This window comes from Chiloscyllium punctatum, chromosome 48 (assembly GCF_047496795.1).
Source record: "Chiloscyllium punctatum isolate Juve2018m chromosome 48, sChiPun1.3, whole genome shotgun sequence".
Taxonomy (NCBI): domain Eukaryota; kingdom Metazoa; phylum Chordata; class Chondrichthyes; order Orectolobiformes; family Hemiscylliidae; genus Chiloscyllium; species Chiloscyllium punctatum.
Window position 1 is genome coordinate 60,141,342 of NC_092786.1, and position 19,648 is coordinate 60,160,989.

The window sequence follows — 19,648 nt, forward strand, 5'->3', positions numbered from 1 at the left end:
TCCAATAGTCTGAATTAAATTGAATTTATTGTCACATGTACTCAAATGAGTACAAGGAAGTTCAAAATCACACAACACCAGGTTGTAGTCCAACAGGTTTATTTGGAAGCACTAGCTTTCGCACTGCTGCTCCTTCATTAGGTGGTTGTGAAGGAACAGTGCTCCAAAAGCTAGTGCTTCCAAATAAACCTGTTGGACTATAACCTGGTGTTGTGTGATTTTTAGCTTTGTACACCCCAGTCCAACACTGGCATCTCCACATCATGAATACAAGGAAAACTGTGTATGTCGCCACTTACAGCGATATCTTAGGCACAAAGGTACCTAGGTACAGCTTCTTCAGTTACAAGGTTAGTTACAGTGTAACAATGTCACCAATACATGGCACCACCTTAGGTATCTAGGTATAATCCTTAGTTACAGAATAGAGAAATAAAGAAAACAAAAGTTACATTACAGCTATACACAGTATAACCATAGGTCAGAAAAAAAAGAAGCAAAGTTAAAAAGACAAAAATCACAGTCTCTCTCCAAAGGCTCTCTGCAGCAGACCAGCGCAAGAGGCGTCCATGTCGTCTGACTACGGGCTGCTGTCACACCAGGTTGCTGCCCCATTCAAACACTGGGCTACTGCCCCCACTCCCGCACTGGGCCACTGCTCCCACTCCCGCACTGGGCCACTGCCCCCACTCCTACACTGGGCCACTGCCCCCACTCCCGCACTGGGCCACTGCTCCCACTCCCGCACTGGGCCACTGCCCCCACTCCTACACTGGGCCACTGCCCCCACTCCCGCACTGGGCCACTGTTCCCACTCCCGCACTGGGCCACTGTCCCCACTCCTACACTGGGCCACTGCCCCCACTCCCGCACTGGGCCACTGCCCCCACTCCCGCACTGGGCCACTGCCCCCACTCCCGCACTGGGCCACTGCTCCCACTCCTACACTGGGCTACTGCCCTCACTCCCGCACTGGGCCACTGTTCCCACTCCCGCACTGGGCCACTGTCCCCACTCCCACACTGGGCCACTGTCCCCACTCCCACACTGGGCCACTGCTCCCACCCCCGCACTGGGCTGTCCCCACTCCCGCACTGGGCTACTGCCCCCACTCCCGCACTGGGCCACTGTTCCCACTCCCGCTCTGGGCCACTGCCCCCACTCCCGCACTGGGCCACTGCCCCCACTCACGCACTGGGCTACTGCCCTCACTCCCGCACTGGGCCACTGTTCCCACTCCCGCACTGGGCCACTGCCCCCACTCACGCACTGGGCTACCTCCCCCACTCCCGCACTGGGCCACTGTTCCCACTCCCGCTCTGGGCCACTGCCCCCACTCCCGCACTGGGCCACTGCCCCCACTCACGCACTGGGCTACTCCCCTCACTCCCGCACTGGGCCACTGCTCCCGCTCCCACACTGGGCCACTGCCCCCACTCACGCACTGGGCTACTGCCCTCACTCCCGCACTGGGCCACTGCTCCCACCCCCGCACTGGGCCACTGCTCCCGCTCCCACACTGGGCCACTGTTCCCACTCCCGCACTGGGCCACTGCCCCCACTCCCGCACTGGGCCACTGCCCCCACTCTTGAACTGGGCCACTGCCCCCACTGCCGCACTGGGCTACTGCCCCCACTCCCGCACTGGGCCACTGCTCCCACTCCCGCACTGGGCTGTCCCCACTCCCGCACTGGGCCACTGCTCCCACTCCCGCACTGGGCCACTGCCCTCACTCCCGCACTGGGCCACTGCTCCCACCCCCGCACTGGGCAGCTGTCCCCACTCCTGCACTGGGCCACTGCTCCCACTCCCGCACTGGGCCACTGCTCCCACTCCCGCACTGGGCCACTGCCCCCACTCCTACACTGGGCCACTGCCCCCACTTCCGCACTGGGCCACTGCCCTCACTCCCGCACTGGGCCACTGCCCTCACTCCCGCACTGGGCCACTGCCCCCACTCCTACACTGGGCCACTGCCCCCACTTCCGCACTGGGCCACTGCTCCCACTCCTACACTGGGCTACTGCCCTCACTCCCGCACTGGGCCACTGCTCCCACTCCCGCACTGGGCCACTGCTCCCACTCCCGCACTGGGCCACTGCTCCCACTCCCGCACTGGGCCACAGCTCCCACTCCCACACTGGGCTGTTCCCACTCCCGCACTGGGCCACTGCCCCCACTCCCGCACTGGGCCACTGCCCCCACTCCCGCACTGGGCCACTGCCCCCACTCCCGCACTGGGCTACTGCCCCCACTCCCGCACTGGGCCACTGCCCCCACTCCCGCACTGGGCCACTGCCCCCACTCCCGCACTGGGCTACTGCCCCCACTCCCGCACTGGGCCACTGGCCCCGCTCCACACTGGGCCTCTGCCTGGTTCCTGCACTGTGTCACTGCCCCCGCTTCCAGTCTGCTGCCCTGCCCTCACTTCCAGGCGCCTGCCCTTGCCTTTGCACCAGGCCACTGGGCCTGCCCCTGCCCCTGCACTCGGCAGCTGTTCCCATTCCCACTCTAGGCCGTCGACCCCACTTCGGAGCCCAAGAGTTGGACACCAGGTGTCCAAGACCGGCAGTCCAAAAAGACAGAAAAGGAAGAGAAAATCACAACGAGGAGGAAAATTTGGAGAAACAAAATGGGTGGAGTGGATGAGCTCCAACTGGAGTATCCTACTGTGCCACCATCTTGGACCATTTGCTGTGGGAGGCACAAGTCCCAGTAGTCAGAGGGAAATTGAGGACCAAATATTTAGAGAGATTTCAAATATATGTAAGAATAATGGGGTTGTAATAGAGGGGATTTTAATTTTACAAACATTGACAGGCACTGTCATAGTGTTAAGGGTTTGAATGGTGAGGAAGTTGTAAAATGTGTTCAAGATAATTTTCTTTATCAATATGTTAATGTACCTACTAGAGAAGGAGCCAAACTTGACGTTCTCTTGTGAAATAAGGCCGACAAGTGACTGGGACTAGTGATCATAATTCTATTAGTTTTAAAATAGTTATGGAAAAGAATAGGCCTCCATAAAAGTTAAAGTTCTTAATTGGAATAAGGCAAATTTTAATGGTATGAGGCATGAGCTATCCAAGGTGTGATAATGAGAGATCTGAGGCATTATGTTTCTGTTAAAGTGATGAGTAAGAATAGGGAACAGTGAATGAATAAAGGTATTGAGGTTCTGGTCAAGAATAAGAAAGAATTATATATTATGTCCGCAAGTGGCCTATTTATGGCTTTGTAATGACCTTAACATGTTACTTCCCAATCACCTCCTTCCTGGAAAACGAGATAGGTGGCTAGCTTGTCTGTCAGATCACAGGGGATCTCCAAATACCCCAATTTGGGGGCAGTCGATGAGGCATAGACAGCAGGCAAGAGAGTGGCCTCTGAAAGTCAACGCTTCTGCTTTTGCCTCTCATCCATTTTCTCGTAATCTCCATCACATGAGAAGACGTTAAATTACTTACATTTTCTCCACTTCATTCCTTGAGTAAGATGTCTAAACCATGTACTTTAGGTTCCAGAAGCTGCAACCTTCTGGCTGGCCATTTCTGGCAATCTAGGTACCAGTTTGAAAGCCAGTGATGGGGCAAAGTACCTGTCCTCACTGGTCTACCAGTACTTGATGAGCTGGTTGGCAGATGGTGCAATGAATTACCTCATCAGTTGGAGTCTCCTAGTCGCCACTTAACATACGAACTCCATACTCATAGGAAAAATATTGGAAGAACATGCCATCTGTTTCTCTCTCCATAATTGTTGCCAGACATACTGAGTTTTCCATCAGTTTTTGGTTGACTTTCAAATCTCTGCAGTTTGTTGCTTTTATGAGAAAACAGGGTGCAGATTTATTTGCACATACAGTTTACGTATTTGACATAGCATTATCATTGCTGCAACTTAAGGTAATTGTGCACCACATATGTGTCTAGTGCTCTTGTTGTTCCCTGTGCATGTAGCTGAAATCCATGACTGCTGACACAGCAGGATTCACGTCTTCCTGTGGCTGAACAGATAACTGGTCTCTGGAAGTCCTCTGAGTGCCATTGGCCAGATGTATTTCTTCCTCAACCAACTATCACAATGGGGTGCTCATCAGATTGTGGTCCCACACCTTCTCAGCCTGATATTCACACCTGATCATATGCTGTTCATGTGATAGCAAGCCAATCAGAATGTGAGGATACCACTGTGCGCAGAAGTCATGACTAGCAAGGATTTAATGGCAGTAAAATTTAGTAGCCAGGCAGCAGATAGGAGAGAAGAGACAGGAAAGATATCAGTCCACAGAATAGAACAAGAGCCAAGCATCCAGTTAGCTAGAATTCCCATGCGGGTATTTCATTATGAACTAACTGAAGATACTACCTTATTAAATTTAATTCATTTGAATTTATTGTGATGAATTTAATAAATTCTGTGAAACTTCCCTCCCCCCCCCCCCCACCTTAAACCTATGCCCTCTAATTTTGAAAAAACTTGTCTAGTTTTTTGTTAACTAGTTGGAACTGAAAGACCATTTAGATTGTGTCTCTCTCAAAGCCCAGTCTGTAATTATAATTGACTTATGTTTTACAGTGAAGTTAAATTGAATCCCTCCAGGATTTATTTTTGCCTTAAAATAAATATTTAGACAATCTACCCTAATCCAAGAGCAAAATTTTAGACTATCTGTATATTGGCCCCTCATTATTTAAGAATACACGTGGACCAACATGTGCACAAAATTTGAGACCTGAGCATGCTGGGGTGGAATGCCAAAGCCCACCAATCCTAGGGTTTTCATTTCATCATATCTCAGTCTGGTGTAAGCTAATTGAAAGAGTTTCATTGCTACAATTAGTTAACAATTCTATTATCATTGTAACATGATCAACTTTGGCCTTTTGTCATCTCACAATTCCGCTTTTGCGGAATCTGCGAGCCATGATCTAGTGATGTGCACTTTGTTCCTTTTCTAGGGAGAAGATTGCTCCTTATCATGCCTTCCTGGTAAATACGGAGCTAACTGCTCATCTACTTGTCGATGCAAACATGGTGGTACATGTTCTCCAATTGATGGTTCCTGTATTTGTAAAGCAGGTAGAGACATCTAGCCTATTGTGACCTGTAATTTGTTTTTTGATACGTTAGCCACAATTTGGTATAGATTCTGTACTTAACAAGGTGATGAATGTTCGAGGATAAAACTAGCTTCCTTGTGCTTATAATAAAAGGAAGATTAAATAAATAGCTATTACTGTTCTTTAATATACAGTCATTTCTTCTATAATGCAATGGTTGCGACCCTGCACTATATAAAATTCACACAATAAAAATAGCACTTGAAAGTGTTGGTGATATAATCGCATAATAAGCAACACATTTCAAAATTTTGTGCTTTAGGAACAGCATCCCCTATTTGTCAATCACGTTACAGCCAATTTGCATTGATGAAGCACATGTTATAGCAGAATGACCTATACTAACTGCGATCTGAGGTTATTGTTGATGTTGCAAGACTCCTTATGTAAGGTGAAATGACTACCAGCCATCAGAAAAAGAATTATTTAGTCATTTCAACTATATCAAGAGCTTATATCTATATAGTGCTGTTAATATAGAAAATGTCTCTGAGACATTTGACGGAATAGGAAAAGAAGGACAAGCTTTGGAGTAACAGAATGGAGTCATAAAGATGTACAGTAGAGAAACTGGCCCTTTGGTCCATCTTGTCCATGATATCCTAAATGAATCTAGTCCCATTTGCCACCGTTGGCCCATATCCCTCTCAACCCTCCCTATTCATATACTTATCCAGATGCCTTTTACATTTTGCAGTTGTATTAGCTTCCATCACTTCCTCTGACAGTTCATTCATACATACATCACTCTCTGCCTGAAAATGTTGCCCCTTAGGTGCCTTTTAAATCTTCCCCCCTCACCTTAAACCTATGCCCTCTAATTTTGGACTCCCCCAACCCGGGAAAAGACTTTGATTATTCATCCTATTGATGCGCTTCATAATTTTATAAATTTCTGGATGATCATTCTCAAAAGAAAAAGAATGGTTGAGTTGGAACCACCAAGGAATATGTCAAGATGGTTAATTACTTTGCTACCAATGGTGGGATGAAGGGCCAATCAAATGGGAGGAGCAAAAAAAATTTAATCTTTAATTTGTTGGGGATCCTGGAACCAATTTTGTATGGCTGCTTTTATTGCCAGTGCAACTGCAATAGACCACTCACTGCCAAGCAATTAGAGTGTCAGTGACATCACTGCCTGTGATGCTGCAGTGAGATGTCTGCATCAAAGAGTAGGAGTTAAAAATTAGGTTTTGCTTTTCAAATGTTTTACATGAGTTCAAATCCTGCAGTCATGCTTTACTCATTGCGCCACTCCTGAACCTTCTGGCTCCCCCTTACTGACTGTTGTGCAGCCTCACTCTTCACCATCCCTGGGAGGGAAGGAACAAGAAGACGAGTGGGAGAGAGACATGAGAGGATGGGAGCAGAGCAACCAGGGACACAACAAGTAGTGTGATGAGAGGGGCAGTAATTTAGTTTAGCAAAGATACAAATGTTCGTGATCGGCAGGTAATTCAGGACAAGATACAGCTGACTACACTTTGAACTAGTTGGAAGTTACTTGGGAAGGCAGTGAGCAGCAAATTACAGATCAGAATGTATTTTTATCATTGCATCCTGGCTGACCATTAGGTGTGGAACATGTGCACACTTTTTCTACTAAACTCAGAATATTCTGCAGTCTTTCTGGGCTATTGGTCCTGATGTAGACTCTTTCAATAAGGCTTCTTTAGACACCCCACCACTGAAGTATGTAAACAGCCATAAACAACTGAATACGAGGCTGGTAACACCTCATTAAAATGGGAAAACTGAGATATGCACAATTCAGGCATTGATTTAATGAGACTACCTGAGAAAGCCTTTGGAAATTGTGGGCAGTGCAGGGACCTTACATGATATATAAACAGTGGGTATTTCTTATTACAGTTTCTGAATTTATTTTCAGTTAGATTAAAGGAAGAAATCTGTCCTGTTGATTCTTAATGTGCCAAAACCATGGTAATGGTTTCAGTGACAAAAAATAATTGAGTTGGAAGCAATGTGTTGAAAGGAGAAAAAATGGGAGACAAATCTGTAAATTTTAATACTTTTCTCCATCTTTGAAAGTCTATAATAATAATTCCTGAATTCTATTAATTGGTCTCGTATCCAGAACTTCTATGTTCCCCCAATTGAAGTTGAGATTGTATTCTTCATGAGTAAAGACAAAGTTTATGGTTGTTTTACGAGGACCTCAATGCAAAACATTTCATGTGTACTAAAAATGCATGGACTGAGCTTTTTGATAAAGCATTAACAAGAAATCAGTAGCTTTGGAAGTATCTTCCTTTTGCTGGTTATCAACTTAAAATGTCACTTCATAGGATTTAGTGTTTCAAGCTGGCTGAAAGAATCTTGAAATATATGGTTTATGTTTTAGGTTGGCAGGGAGTGGACTGCTCAATCCCTTGTTCCAGTGCTACATGGGGAATTTACTGCAACAATAGCTGTATCTGTGTCAATGGAGCATCTTGTAATCCAGAGGATGGCTCATGCACATGTTCCCCAGGCTGGCATGGAGAAAAGTGTGATGAGCCATGTCCGGTAAATGCTGTTTTTGTATTCTGTTTTCTTATCTTCTTTTATCTTATTTTATTTTCACCACTTTTCCTTGAGCTGTAAACCACTTCCCAGATAACCTCCCTCTACCTATAACAATGGAACTTGTTGGTAGCCTGTACACAAGACAGCATCTCAAGTATGATTTACAATATGACTTAACTTTATTCCTAAGTATTTCCACTTGATCCCTTCCCAACTGAGTTCAAGAAATCATCTTAACAGGTGTGCAGCTAAAACCCTAAGTCCATATACAGAGGGATCTTGGGGTGCAACTCCATAGCTCCCTGAAAGTGGCAACACAGGGTGAATAAGGTGGCAAAGAAGGTATACAGCATGCTTGTCTTCATCATTCAGGGCATTGAGTCCAAAAATTGGCAAGTCATGTTGCAACTATTTAAGATTTTGGTTAGGCCACATTTGGAATATTGTATGAAGTTCTGATTCCACCGCCCCCCCCATTTTAGGAAGGATGTGGCAGCTTTGGAGAGCTTGAAATAGAGATTTACCAGGATGTTGCCAGTGTTGGAGTATATTAGCTATAAGGAGAGATTGGACAAACTTGGATTGTTTTCTCTAGAGTGTTAGAGGCTAAGCGGCAGCTCAATAGAAGAATAGAAATTTATGCGAGGCCTTAATAGGGTGCATATATAGTCTGAATCTTTTTCCCAGGGTGGAAATGTCAAATAGTAGTGGGCATAGATTTAAGCTGTAAGGAGGAAAGTTTAAAGGAGATGTAAAGGCAACGTTTTTACACAGAGGTTGGTAGGTGCCTAGAACATACTGCCGGGGAGGTGGTAGAAGCAGATACAATAGTAACATTTAAGAGGCTTGTAGACAAACACATGAACAGGTAAGGAATAGAGAGGCATTCTATGTGCAGGCAGATGGGATTAGTTTAGACTTTATCATGGTCGGTACAGACATACTGGGCCAAAGGGTCTGTTCCTGTGCTGTCCCATGTCGTATGTTCTCTACCCAGTCACCACCTCTTCTCCACAGCCAGCAGGGCAGTGAGTGTTTTCCAGACGATGCCTGAAAAAAAATGTTCAAAGTTAATTTACTTTTTCAAGAATAATATACTTCTGTTTACGGATTAATTTAATACTGTAGAAAATGATTGTTCTATTGCTGAGAATATGATCAAATTGGGAATAAGCAATCTGTCCCAGGGTATAAATAATCTAACAATCTGTAAAATGTATCAACAGATATTGAACTGCAGGAATTGTGTATTTAGAAACATTCTTTTCTTTTGCATTTTAGGATGGAACATATGGTCTAAGCTGTAGTAAACATTGTGACTGCTGTCATGCAAGCAGTTGTGATCCAGTCACTGGATTCTGTCACTGTGTAACTGGTTGGACTGGTAAATATGAGAAGCATGAAATTTATCAAATATTATTTTGGTTTCTGCTCATCTCCTCCCCATATCCTGTACTTATCCCGTTAGGAATCTGAGTTGCATCGATCCATTGTGCAGAATGCGGAATGACATCCTGTTACGGTGTGTTGCTTTTGTCTAAGTCATTTGCATAAAGTTTATTTGCTTGTGGTTGATGTCATATACCTATGAAAGGAATACCAAGTGACCCTGCTTTTCGAACGTTTGCTTTATGCAATTTTGATTTTACAAAAGAACTACATTAGTACCTGTTTTTGCAAATCCAAAGCGGATTTTTGCTTTATGGTAAACGGCGATACTTTTTCCCATATAAATCATGCACCTTTGCTTTACGCCATTTTTGGCTTGCGAAAGGTTTGCTGGGAACGCTGTACTTCCAGATAGTGGGGGCTACAAATATCCTCCTTTTGACTTCTTTTCTGTTCGATAAGTATGGGTGGCACGGTGGCACAGTGGTTAGCACTGCTGCCTCACAGCGCCAGAGACCCGGGTTCAATTCCTGCCTCAGGCGACTTCTGTGTGGAGTTTGCACATTCTCCCTGTGTCTGCGTGGGTTTCCTCCAGGTGCTCCGGTTTCCTCCCACAATCCAAAAATGTGCAGGTTAGGTGAATTGGCCAAGTTAAATTGCCTTTAGTGTTAGGTGAAGGGGTAAATGTAGGGGAATGGGTCTGGGTAGGTTGCGCTTCGGCGGGTCAGTGTGGACTTGTTGGTCCGAAGGGCCTGTTTCCACGCTGTAAGTAATCTAATCTATAAAGTAAAGTCTCGTGGTGCATATAGTATTTATAGAAGTAACAATTTTAGTTGTCACATTTTGGAGAAAGCTTACTGTAAAGAGTTACAGAATTGAACATTTTAATGGAAAGTTTTAATATGTACTGAAATGTTGGGCAAAATCTTCTGTTCTAGAGTGCAACTTGACTGGTCAATGTGAAAGTGTGTTTCTCTTCCTGTTGCGAAGGGTCAATTTTTCTTGCACAATTACACAGTTGTTACCTCATTGTGTATGCACACACGAGGAGGATGATGCATCTTATCGCTGGGTAGGCAGGAGTCAGTGCCACCAGTGTTATTTTGATGGAATTGAACATCCTGACCCTATCCAGTCTTAAGGTGAACACTACAAGAAGAGGACAAAGCAGTGGCTATTCACTCCAAATTCCAGGCAGATGATCACCTCAAACAAAAACAGAAAATGCTGGAGAAACTCAGCAGGTCTAGCAGCCACTATGGAAAGAAAGCAGAATTAGCATTTCGAGTCCAGTGACCCTTCTGTTCTGAAACGTTAACTTTGCTTTATCTCATTTGCTGCACGTCACTTCTGTGTAGTCGTGAATGTGAAGGCATGTATTGCTATCTTGTGAAGAAATTAATTGGGAAGCAGAACTTAACTCTGGCAAATTGGCCTGTTAATGTGCATAACATATGAATTCAAAAGAGCATCAGGAAGCTGAACCAATTTTAAAGTTCATAGAACCTAGTTTAATTTTTCATCCCAACATCCAAAATCTTGGGTTTTGGCCTTTTCGCCGGTTATGTTCCACCACCTACCTTGCTTTCTGCTTTGCAGTACAGCACAAGATTTCACCAATGTCATTAACCTTGTATTCTCCCAATCCTATTATTTCAGTTTTGCACTCCAGATGAAACCACATCTCAGGACCATAAATAAATTCCAGTGTAGTTGAATTCCTCCCAAGAAAAAAGGTTGAAATCTAAATCTAATAGATATTTCTCACAATCCTTTTCTCATTTATTCATGGAATATCTGTCAGTATTTAATGCCTACCCTGATTTCTCTGAAACTGTATGGCTCACTTGGCCATTTCAGATGTCAGTTAGGATTCAATCATATTTCTGTGGATCTGGAATCACATGTGGGCCAGACCAGCTAAAGACAGCAAATTTACCTCCCTAAAGGACACTAATGAACCAGTTGAGTTTTTGCGATAATCAACAGTAGGTACTTTGGTCACCATTGGGTTAGATTTTAATTCCAGATTCTGGTTGAATTCAAATTTCACCATCTGTTGTGGTAGAATTTGAACCCATATCCTCAGAACATTAGAGGCTAGGATTCTAGATTATTACTGCAGCAATATTACCACTAATGCTGCTGCTTCCCCTTCAATTAGAAATTCCTATTCTTTGTCTCTCCACTTTGCAAATTATTCCTGAAGTGAGAACATGAACAGGTGGCTTGCTCCTAGCCTGTTCCTAAACATTATCCTCTCCCAGGTCTTCCTTGTTGTTTCACTGAATGAGAGATGTTAGACAGGTAAAAGTAGGAAGGTTGGGAAAGTGCCCATATGTAGGTCTGCTATCATCTGAAATATGAAAACTTACATTAACCTTTTAGTGGTCTATGCCTAGGATTAACCTGCATTTTTTTTTAGTTGCAGATTTTCTATGTTTGGGTATGACTTATTAATGTGTTGATTCTAAAACCAATTTATCATTTAGAAAAATGTCAGAACTGCGAATACTATAAATCAGAAATAAAAACAGAAGTTGCTGGAAAAGCTCAGCAGGTGTGGCAGTATCTGTGAAGAGAAATCAGAATTAAAATTTCGAGTACAGTGATCCTTCCTGAGAACCGAAGGGTCACCAGATCAGTTCTGAAGAAGGGTCACCAGACCTGAAACGTTAATCCTGATTTCTGTTCATAAATGCTGCCACACCTGCTGAGCTTTACCAGCAACTTCTGTTTTTATCATTCTTCTTGTTTCACTAACTTTGATGTCAGATTATTTTACTTCTGCTTATATTCTTATGTACTTTGAAAGATCATTATTTCTTACACTGTGCTAGCAGCTCAGCTGTGAATAGAGAAGGATTTTTAGTACAGGTGCACCTTTTACTGCACCATTTAGGATGTGTTTCCAATGTTGACATATAGGGCAAAATATTCCAGCCCCTAAATGTCATGGGCGAGGGTGAGAAATTTGAGTAAATCAGATAAGCTGTCATGTGAGGCTCTTCTCAATATGAAACCAACTAGTTTTCCATTCAAATCCTGGACTTCAATGAGAATCACCTAATGAGAAATGAGAGACCTGTCAACATGAATGATCACTTATTATCATTCTCATTATTGTCTAATCTCACCTCATTAATATGCATTCTCCCAACTGCTGGCTAAAAACGAGATGCAAAGACTCCCTGATATGAAAGTCAGAGCAGGTACCTTGCATTTCCAGCTCACTACTTCTTCTTCTGGACTTTCATCTCAGACACCTGGTACCAACATCTTAGGGCGTGCTCCATGGGCAGTGGCCACATGTCCATGGACCTTTATATTTGACACAAACCAACTTCACAGCACCACGCTGATTCACTTACAATACACAAGGACAAGTCCAGGCTGCCATCTATTGACAGAATGTATAGCTGGGGGTCAAAGATACTCCTGAAATCCACTTTCCTGTCCTTTTCCTATAACTCTTGAAGCTAGCAGGATCCAGAGAAGAAATCCTTATCTTTACTGAAGTTTGAACTACAGTGTATAGTAAAATGGAACTTCTGAAGTAGAGGATTTAGAAATAACTATCCAGTTAAATGTATGATAAGATTTTTATAATGATTTGACAGAGCATTCCATCTCTTTTTCTGTCTGATTCTTCAAGAATGTACAATGTTTTGTGATGATTCATATTGAATTCATTTTTTGTTCATGTGTTTTGTTGGCTGTCCAATGCCTTTTTTCCCTATGGATTTTCCAAATGCCACAAGCTTCACTAGATGTGCAGCCACACTTGCATACTTGCTCCAGGCATGTGCTATTGTTGCTCGATGGCCAGCTGTAAGGAGATGTACAAGAGGGTCTGGGATGACTAACTCTCTAATTTTCCTCCCTTCTGGTGAGTGGACTCCTGGCCTGAAGAATACACCATGTGGAAGATCCCAGGTGCAAACATACCTCCTACTGTTCTGTGCTGCAATACGTACATAACCATCTGCTCCTGGAGTCATTTGATTTGCAGAATGTAACATGTCTGTAAAATTGTGTTGTTGGAAGGCAAAATGATAATCTAAGGATTGGAATTGAATTTTCAACTCTACTTCTGTAAAGCGTATTTCTGTTTTTTACCCTGTGCAGTTCCAAAGAAGAAAGCTACATGCTTGATAAAGCCTCTGACAGGGAGGGAGGATCAGATGCACTTTCATTTTAAAATCTCCTAGTTTTTGACCTTTGCTAACCTGAATATAGAATTCTGTTTCATAAGTAATGCTGGATCTCGCACTTGTTCTGACTAACTGTCATTTCTCATAGGTTTTAAAAGTAACACCGCCTGTTTAAAATAGGCTTCTCTCTCTTATCTCAGTAAGGCTTAGGTTGGATGATTAATTTGGCTTTAATGACACTGCATATTAAAAAATTCTCTCTTTACTCTACTAAAATGAGTCTCTTGCTGCATTTGAAAGGACAGTATGTTTCAGTAAAGTAGCAAGATGAGATCAGCTGAAGTAGAGGAGGAGAATGGGGTCAATTCAGATGTCCAAACTGGTAGTGGACACAGAACCTGCTCACTGTCATTTTTTGTTATAATAGATTACTTATTTTTAATTTGTTAAGGTGAAATCTCTTTCCTGTGCCAATTATAATTATTCTTGATGAAATAATGTTCCTGTTTAATATAATTTGTGAATTGGGGTGGTGGAAGCACGGTAACAGAAAGTCCATAATTTGTCAGTAATTGGCATTAGTTTAGAAATCTCACTCGGACACCACAGTGTTCGCTGATGTGATAGGCGATACAGCCTTGTCTCTGTTTCAGCATGCTGCACTAAGGAGTGCAAGATAAGTTCCTTTTTCAACTACACTGAATATCCTGTCTGATTGCTTTATTGCTTGGCAGGACAGTTGGAGGTTGAGCTATTACCAAGCGTTCCAGAGAGAGGGGCTTAGATGATGGTCTGAGAATAGATTGTCCACTTACTGCTTTGACTGCAAGATGTCTTTGACTAGAATGGTCCAGAAAGGAAGCAAAATGAAACATCAATAGACCAGATGTTATGGGAACTAGAAATACCATGCCAGTGTGATAGAGACAGTACTGAGGTGAGGTTTTGAGCAGATTGTCGGAAACGTGTTCTGAACCTAAGATGGAAACATCAGATGTAAATGCTGATTGACATAAACAAAGCTTTCCCATCTCCTAACACTAACATCCTTCAAATGGAGGCCTGTGACCAGTGGAGTGCCACAAGAATCGGTGTTGGGTACACTACTTTTCATCATTTATATAAATGGTTTGGATGTGAGCATAAGAGGCACAGTTAGTAAGTTTGCAGATGACTCCAAAATTGGAGGTGTAGTGGACAGCAAAAAAGGTTACCTCAGATTACAATGGGATCTTAATAAGGATGAGGAACGGCAGATGGAGTTTAATTTAGATAAATGCGAGGTGCTGCATTTTGTGAAAGCAAATCTTAACAGGACTTATACACTTAAGGGGGAGTATTGCTGCACAAAGAGACCTTGGAGTGCAGGTTCATAGCTCCTCGAGTAGCAGGTTGATAGGATAGTGAAGAAGGTGTTTGGTATGCTTTCCTTTATGGGTCAGAGTATTGAGTGCAGGAGTTGGGCATTCATGTTGTGGCTGTACAGGACATTGGTAGGCCACTTTTGGAATATTGCGTGCAACTCTGGTCTCCTTCCTATCCAAAGGGTTTGTGAAACTTGAAAGAGTTCAGAAAAGATTTACAAGGATGTTGCCAGATTTGGAGGATTTGAGCTATAGGCGGAGGTTGAATAGGCTGGGTCTGTGTTCCCTGGGGAGTATAAAAGAGACCTAAGGGGCAATGTTTTCACACAGAGGGTGGTACGTGTGTGGAATGAGCTGCCAGAGGAAGTGGCGGAGGCTAGTACAATTGCAACATTTAAAAGGCATCCAGATGGGTATATGAATAGGAAGGGTTTGGAGGGATATGGGCTGGGTGCTGGCAGGTGGGACTAGACTAGGTTGGGATATCTGGTCGGCATGGACGGGTTGGATGGAAGGGTCTGTTTCTCTATGACTCTATAATGAATAGACTTAAAAACAGCTGAAATGGAATGGGAAGAAACTGAATATCTAATGTACTTCTCAAATCATTGTTACTTCCAAAGCTGCTACATTTGTCTATTTACTGATTTCCTTGCTGACTTACTTGCACATTGCACTTAATTGCAGTCTACCTTAGGCACACACAAGTCAGATACTGTTTTCAAAATACTTTGGACATTTGAAGTCCAAAATAAAAACAATACTGGAAGTGCTCAACTATTCAGATAGTATTTGTGAAGATGGAGTTCACGTTTCAGATGGAATGTTCATCAGCGATTAAAGGTGATTGACCTGAAATGTTAAGTACTTCCCTGTCAAAAATTTTTGAGTTTGTGATGGCACAAACTAGAAAGAATTCCTTACAATACACAAAATAATAACTTCTAATCAAGAAAGACAGGTGACAGCAATTAGTAGAATGCTGTTTGAAAGAAAAAAGAAAGACTTGAATTTCTGTATCATGGCCAGAAGACATTCTAAAGCATCTGGCAGCCAATCAAGAGGTTTTAAAGCGTCATCATTGTTAAGAAATGCTGCAGCCAGTTTGTACACTGCAAATCATTGTCAATTATACCTCAATTTGTCGATGACATCTACCCAGGGTCACGTTTCTTCTCTGGGTCTTCATGTGACTGAACAGACCGACTGTGATGCAAATCTTTAAGCACATGGGAGGTCCCAAAACGTAATGGGACCCAGATTGCCTCCTTTTCTGTCCTCTGCCACTGCTCTGTCACATCATTAAAACTTTGGATACAAAACATGATGCTGCTTCTCGCAATTTTTAACAATTTGTAACCATTAATGTCATTGCTGCCATGTTTCAAGAACACTTCAGAATGCCTTTGAGCATTTATTTGTCATCCTGTAGAATTCTGGCTATTGGAGAGTTGAGAAAACAGGACCTATTGGAAGAGATTCTTTTCATTCATCAAGATAGGCAGAGAGGGAATGGGTAACCACCAGACTGAAGGGGACCAGTTAAATAGTGAGGACATTCCTGAGGATTGGAGGGCGGCTAATGTTGTGCCACTTTTTAAGAAGGGTGGGCGGGAGAAAGCAGGAAATTATAGACCAGTTAGTCTGACCTCAGTGGTGGGAAAGATGCTGGAGTCTATTATAAAGGATGAAATTACGGCACATCTGGATAATAGTAACAGGATAGGACAGAGTCAGCATGGATTTATGAAGGGGAAATCATGCTTGACTAATCTTCTTGAATTTTTTGAGGATGTAACTCGGAAGATGGACGAGGGAGATCCAGTGGATGTAGTGTACCTGGACTTTCAGAAAGCTTTTGATAAAGTCCCACACAAGAGGTTAGTGAGTAAAATTAGGGCGCACGGGATTGGGGGCAAAGTACTAGATTGGATAGAGAATTGGTTGGCTAACAGGAAACAAAGGGTAGTGATTAACGGCTCCATTTCGAAATGGCAGGCAGTGACCAGTGGGGTACCGCAGGGATCCGTGCTGGGACCGCAGCTTTTTACAATATATGTAAATGATATAGAAGATGGTATCAGCAATAACATTAGCAAATTTGCTGATGACACAAAGCTAGGTGGTAGGGTGAAATGTGATGAGGATGTTAGGGGATTACAGGGTGACCTGGACAAGTTAGGTGAGTGGGCAGATGCATGGCAGATGCAGTTTAATGTGGATAAATGTCTGGTTATCCACTTTGGTGGCAAGAACAGGAAGGCAGATTACTACCTCAATGGTATCAAATTAGGTAAAGGGGCTGTTCAGAGAGATCTGGGTGTTCTTGTCCACCAGTCAATGAAGGCAAGCATGCAGGTACAGCAGGTCGTGAAGAAGGCTAATAGCATGCTGGCCTTCATAACAAGAGGGATTGAGTATAGAAGCAAAGAGGTGCTTCTGCAGCTGTACAGGGCCCTGGTGAGACCACACCTGGAGTACTGTGTACAGTTCTGGTCTCCAAATTTGAGGAAAGACATTCTGGCTATTGAGGGAGTGCAGCGTAGGTTCACGAGGTCAATTCCTGGAATGGCAGGATTGCCTTACACGGAAAGACTGAAGCGACTGGGCTTGTATACCCTTGAGTTTAGAAGACTGAGAGGGGATCTGATTGAAACGTATAGGCTTATGAAAGGACTGGACACTCTGGCAGGAGGGAACATATTTCCGTTGATGGGGGAGTGCCGAACCAGAGGACACAACTTAAAAATACGGGGTAGACCATTTAGGACAGAGATGAGGAGAAACTACTTCACACAGAGAGTGGTGGCTGTGTGGAATGCTCTGCCCCAGAGGGCAGTGGAGGCCCAGTCTCTGGATTCTTTTAAGAAAGAATTGGATAGAGCTCTTAAAGATAGTGGAGTCAAGGGGTATGGAGATAAGGCTGGAACAGGATACTAATTAGGAATGATCAGCCATGATCATATTGAATGGCGGTGCAGGCTCGAAGGGCAGAATGGCCTACTCCTGCATCTATTGTCTATTATTGTCTATTCCTCCAAGTGCACCTCTCTTGTAAGCTACTTTTTGGCCTTGCAAAATGGTGAGAGTGATAGTTGCTCTGCAAATGCTGTCACAAGAGTCATGAATGTTGCAGAATGGCTGCAAGGAGTTCTAAAGGTGGAGCATGAACAGCCAGTGGCCCATGGTGGGACTAATGACATGGGGGGGAAAATTAAATGAGGCCTTGCATGTAGACATTAAGACTTAAAAGGTATTAATCACTGGATTATTCCTGGTGCCATACAGCAGTGGGCATAGGGATAGAAGGATAGAGCAGATGAATGCATTGCTGAAGAAGTGGATCAGGAGGGAGGGCTTATGATTCCTGAGGCATTGGAACTGTTTCTGGTGGAGATGGGAACTGCACAGGTTCGACAGTTTACAACTGAACAGGAACAACATCATTGCAGAGACGTTTCTTGAAGCTGTTGGGGTGGATTTGAACTACATTGGCAGAGGAATGGAGTCTTGACAAGTTGCTTATAGAGAAGAGAAGCTGAGGTGGAATTAATATTAAAATGTGAGTAAATGAGTCCAAAACACAGAAAAACCAGGCCAGATAAGACAGAGGCATTTGGTGTGCTTTTCCTTATTGAGTACAGGAATTGGGAGGTCATGTTGTTACTAAAAAGGAAGAGGTGTTGATCATCTTAAATAGTATTAAGGTAGAGGGGTCCCTGGATCCTGATGGAATTTATCCCAAAATATTGAGGGAGGCAAGAGAACAAATTGCTGGAGCATTGACAGACATCTTTATATCCTCTTTGGCCACAGGTAAGGTCCCAGAGGACTGGAGAACAGCCAGTGTTGTCCCATTGTTTAAGGAGGGTAGCAGGGATAATCCTGGAAACTACAGGCCTGTGAGCCTCATGTCAGTGGTAGGGAAATTATTGGAAAAGATTCTCAGGAATAAGATCTATACACATTTAGAAGCAAATGGGCTTAGTAGCGAAAAATGGTTCTGTGCGGGAGAGGTCATGCCTCATTAACTTGATTGAGTCTTTTGAGGAGTTGACTAACTTATTGATGAGGGAAGAGCAGTTGATGTTGTCTACATGGACTTCAGTAAAGCCTTTGACAAGATCCCTCATGGCAAATTGGTACAAAAGGTGGAGTCATATGGTATCAGGGTGAGCTGGAAGCTGGGTACAGAACTGGCTTAGTCGTAGAAGACCGAGGGTAGTAGCAGAAGGATACTTTTCAGAATGGAGGGTTGTGACTAATGGTGTTCCACAGTGATCAGTGCTGGGAACTGTGCTGTTCGTGATCTACATAAATGATTTGGAGGAAAACGTAGCTGGTCTAATTTGTAAGTTTGCAGACAATACAAAGATTAGTAGAGCTGCAAATAGGAGGATTGTCAGAGGATACAGCAGGTTATAGATCAGTTGAAGTCATGGGCAGAAAAATGGCAGATGGAATTTAATCCAGACTCTATACGCTTTCTTAACCACAGGTGGAAATTGTACAGTGAATGGCAGAACCCTTAGGAATATTGATATGCAGACGGACCTGGGTGTGTATGTCCACAGATCACTGAAGGTGGCAACGCAGGTAAATAAGGTAGAAAAAAAAGGCCTATGGCATGTTGCCCTCATTGGAAAGGGCATTGAATAGAAGGATAGACAAGTTATGCTGCAGCTGTATAAAATTTCAATTAGCCCACACTTGCAATATGGCATACAGTTCTGGTCACCACACTACCAGAAGGATGTGAATGCTTTGGAGAAGTACAGAAAAGGTTTACCAGAATGTTGCTTGGAATGAGGGTAATTAGCTATGAAGAAAGGTTGGAGAGACTGGGTTTGTTTTCACTGGAACTCAGGAGGTTCAGGGCTGACCTGATACAAGTTTAGAAGATTGTGAATGGCATGGATAGAGTCAAAAGAATGAGGCTTTTCCCAGGCTGGAGGGGTCAATTACTAGGGGACACAGGTTCAAGGTTTAGGGTGGTGGGGGGGCTTTTGAAAAACATCTGCGAGGCATGTTTTTCACACAAAGGATGGTGAGTGCCTGGAATGTGCTGCCAGAAGAGGTGGTGGA

At 43.7% G+C, this 19,648-nt stretch overlaps 1 protein-coding gene across 4 annotated transcripts in view; it reads left to right on the top strand.

Annotated features, from left to right (window-relative positions):
* Positions 1 to 19,648, top strand: part of megf11 (multiple EGF-like-domains 11) — a 487,483-nt gene that overhangs the window by 403,816 nt on the left and 64,019 nt on the right. For all 4 annotated transcript variants that reach the window (XM_072565386.1, XM_072565385.1, XM_072565387.1 and 1 more), the window contains 3 exons: positions 4,963 to 5,083; positions 7,493 to 7,656; positions 8,938 to 9,040. In XM_072565386.1, the coding sequence (XP_072421487.1) occupies positions 4,963 to 5,083; positions 7,493 to 7,656; positions 8,938 to 9,040 (388 nt within the window). The remainder of the gene's footprint in view (positions 1 to 4,962; positions 5,084 to 7,492; positions 7,657 to 8,937; positions 9,041 to 19,648) is intronic.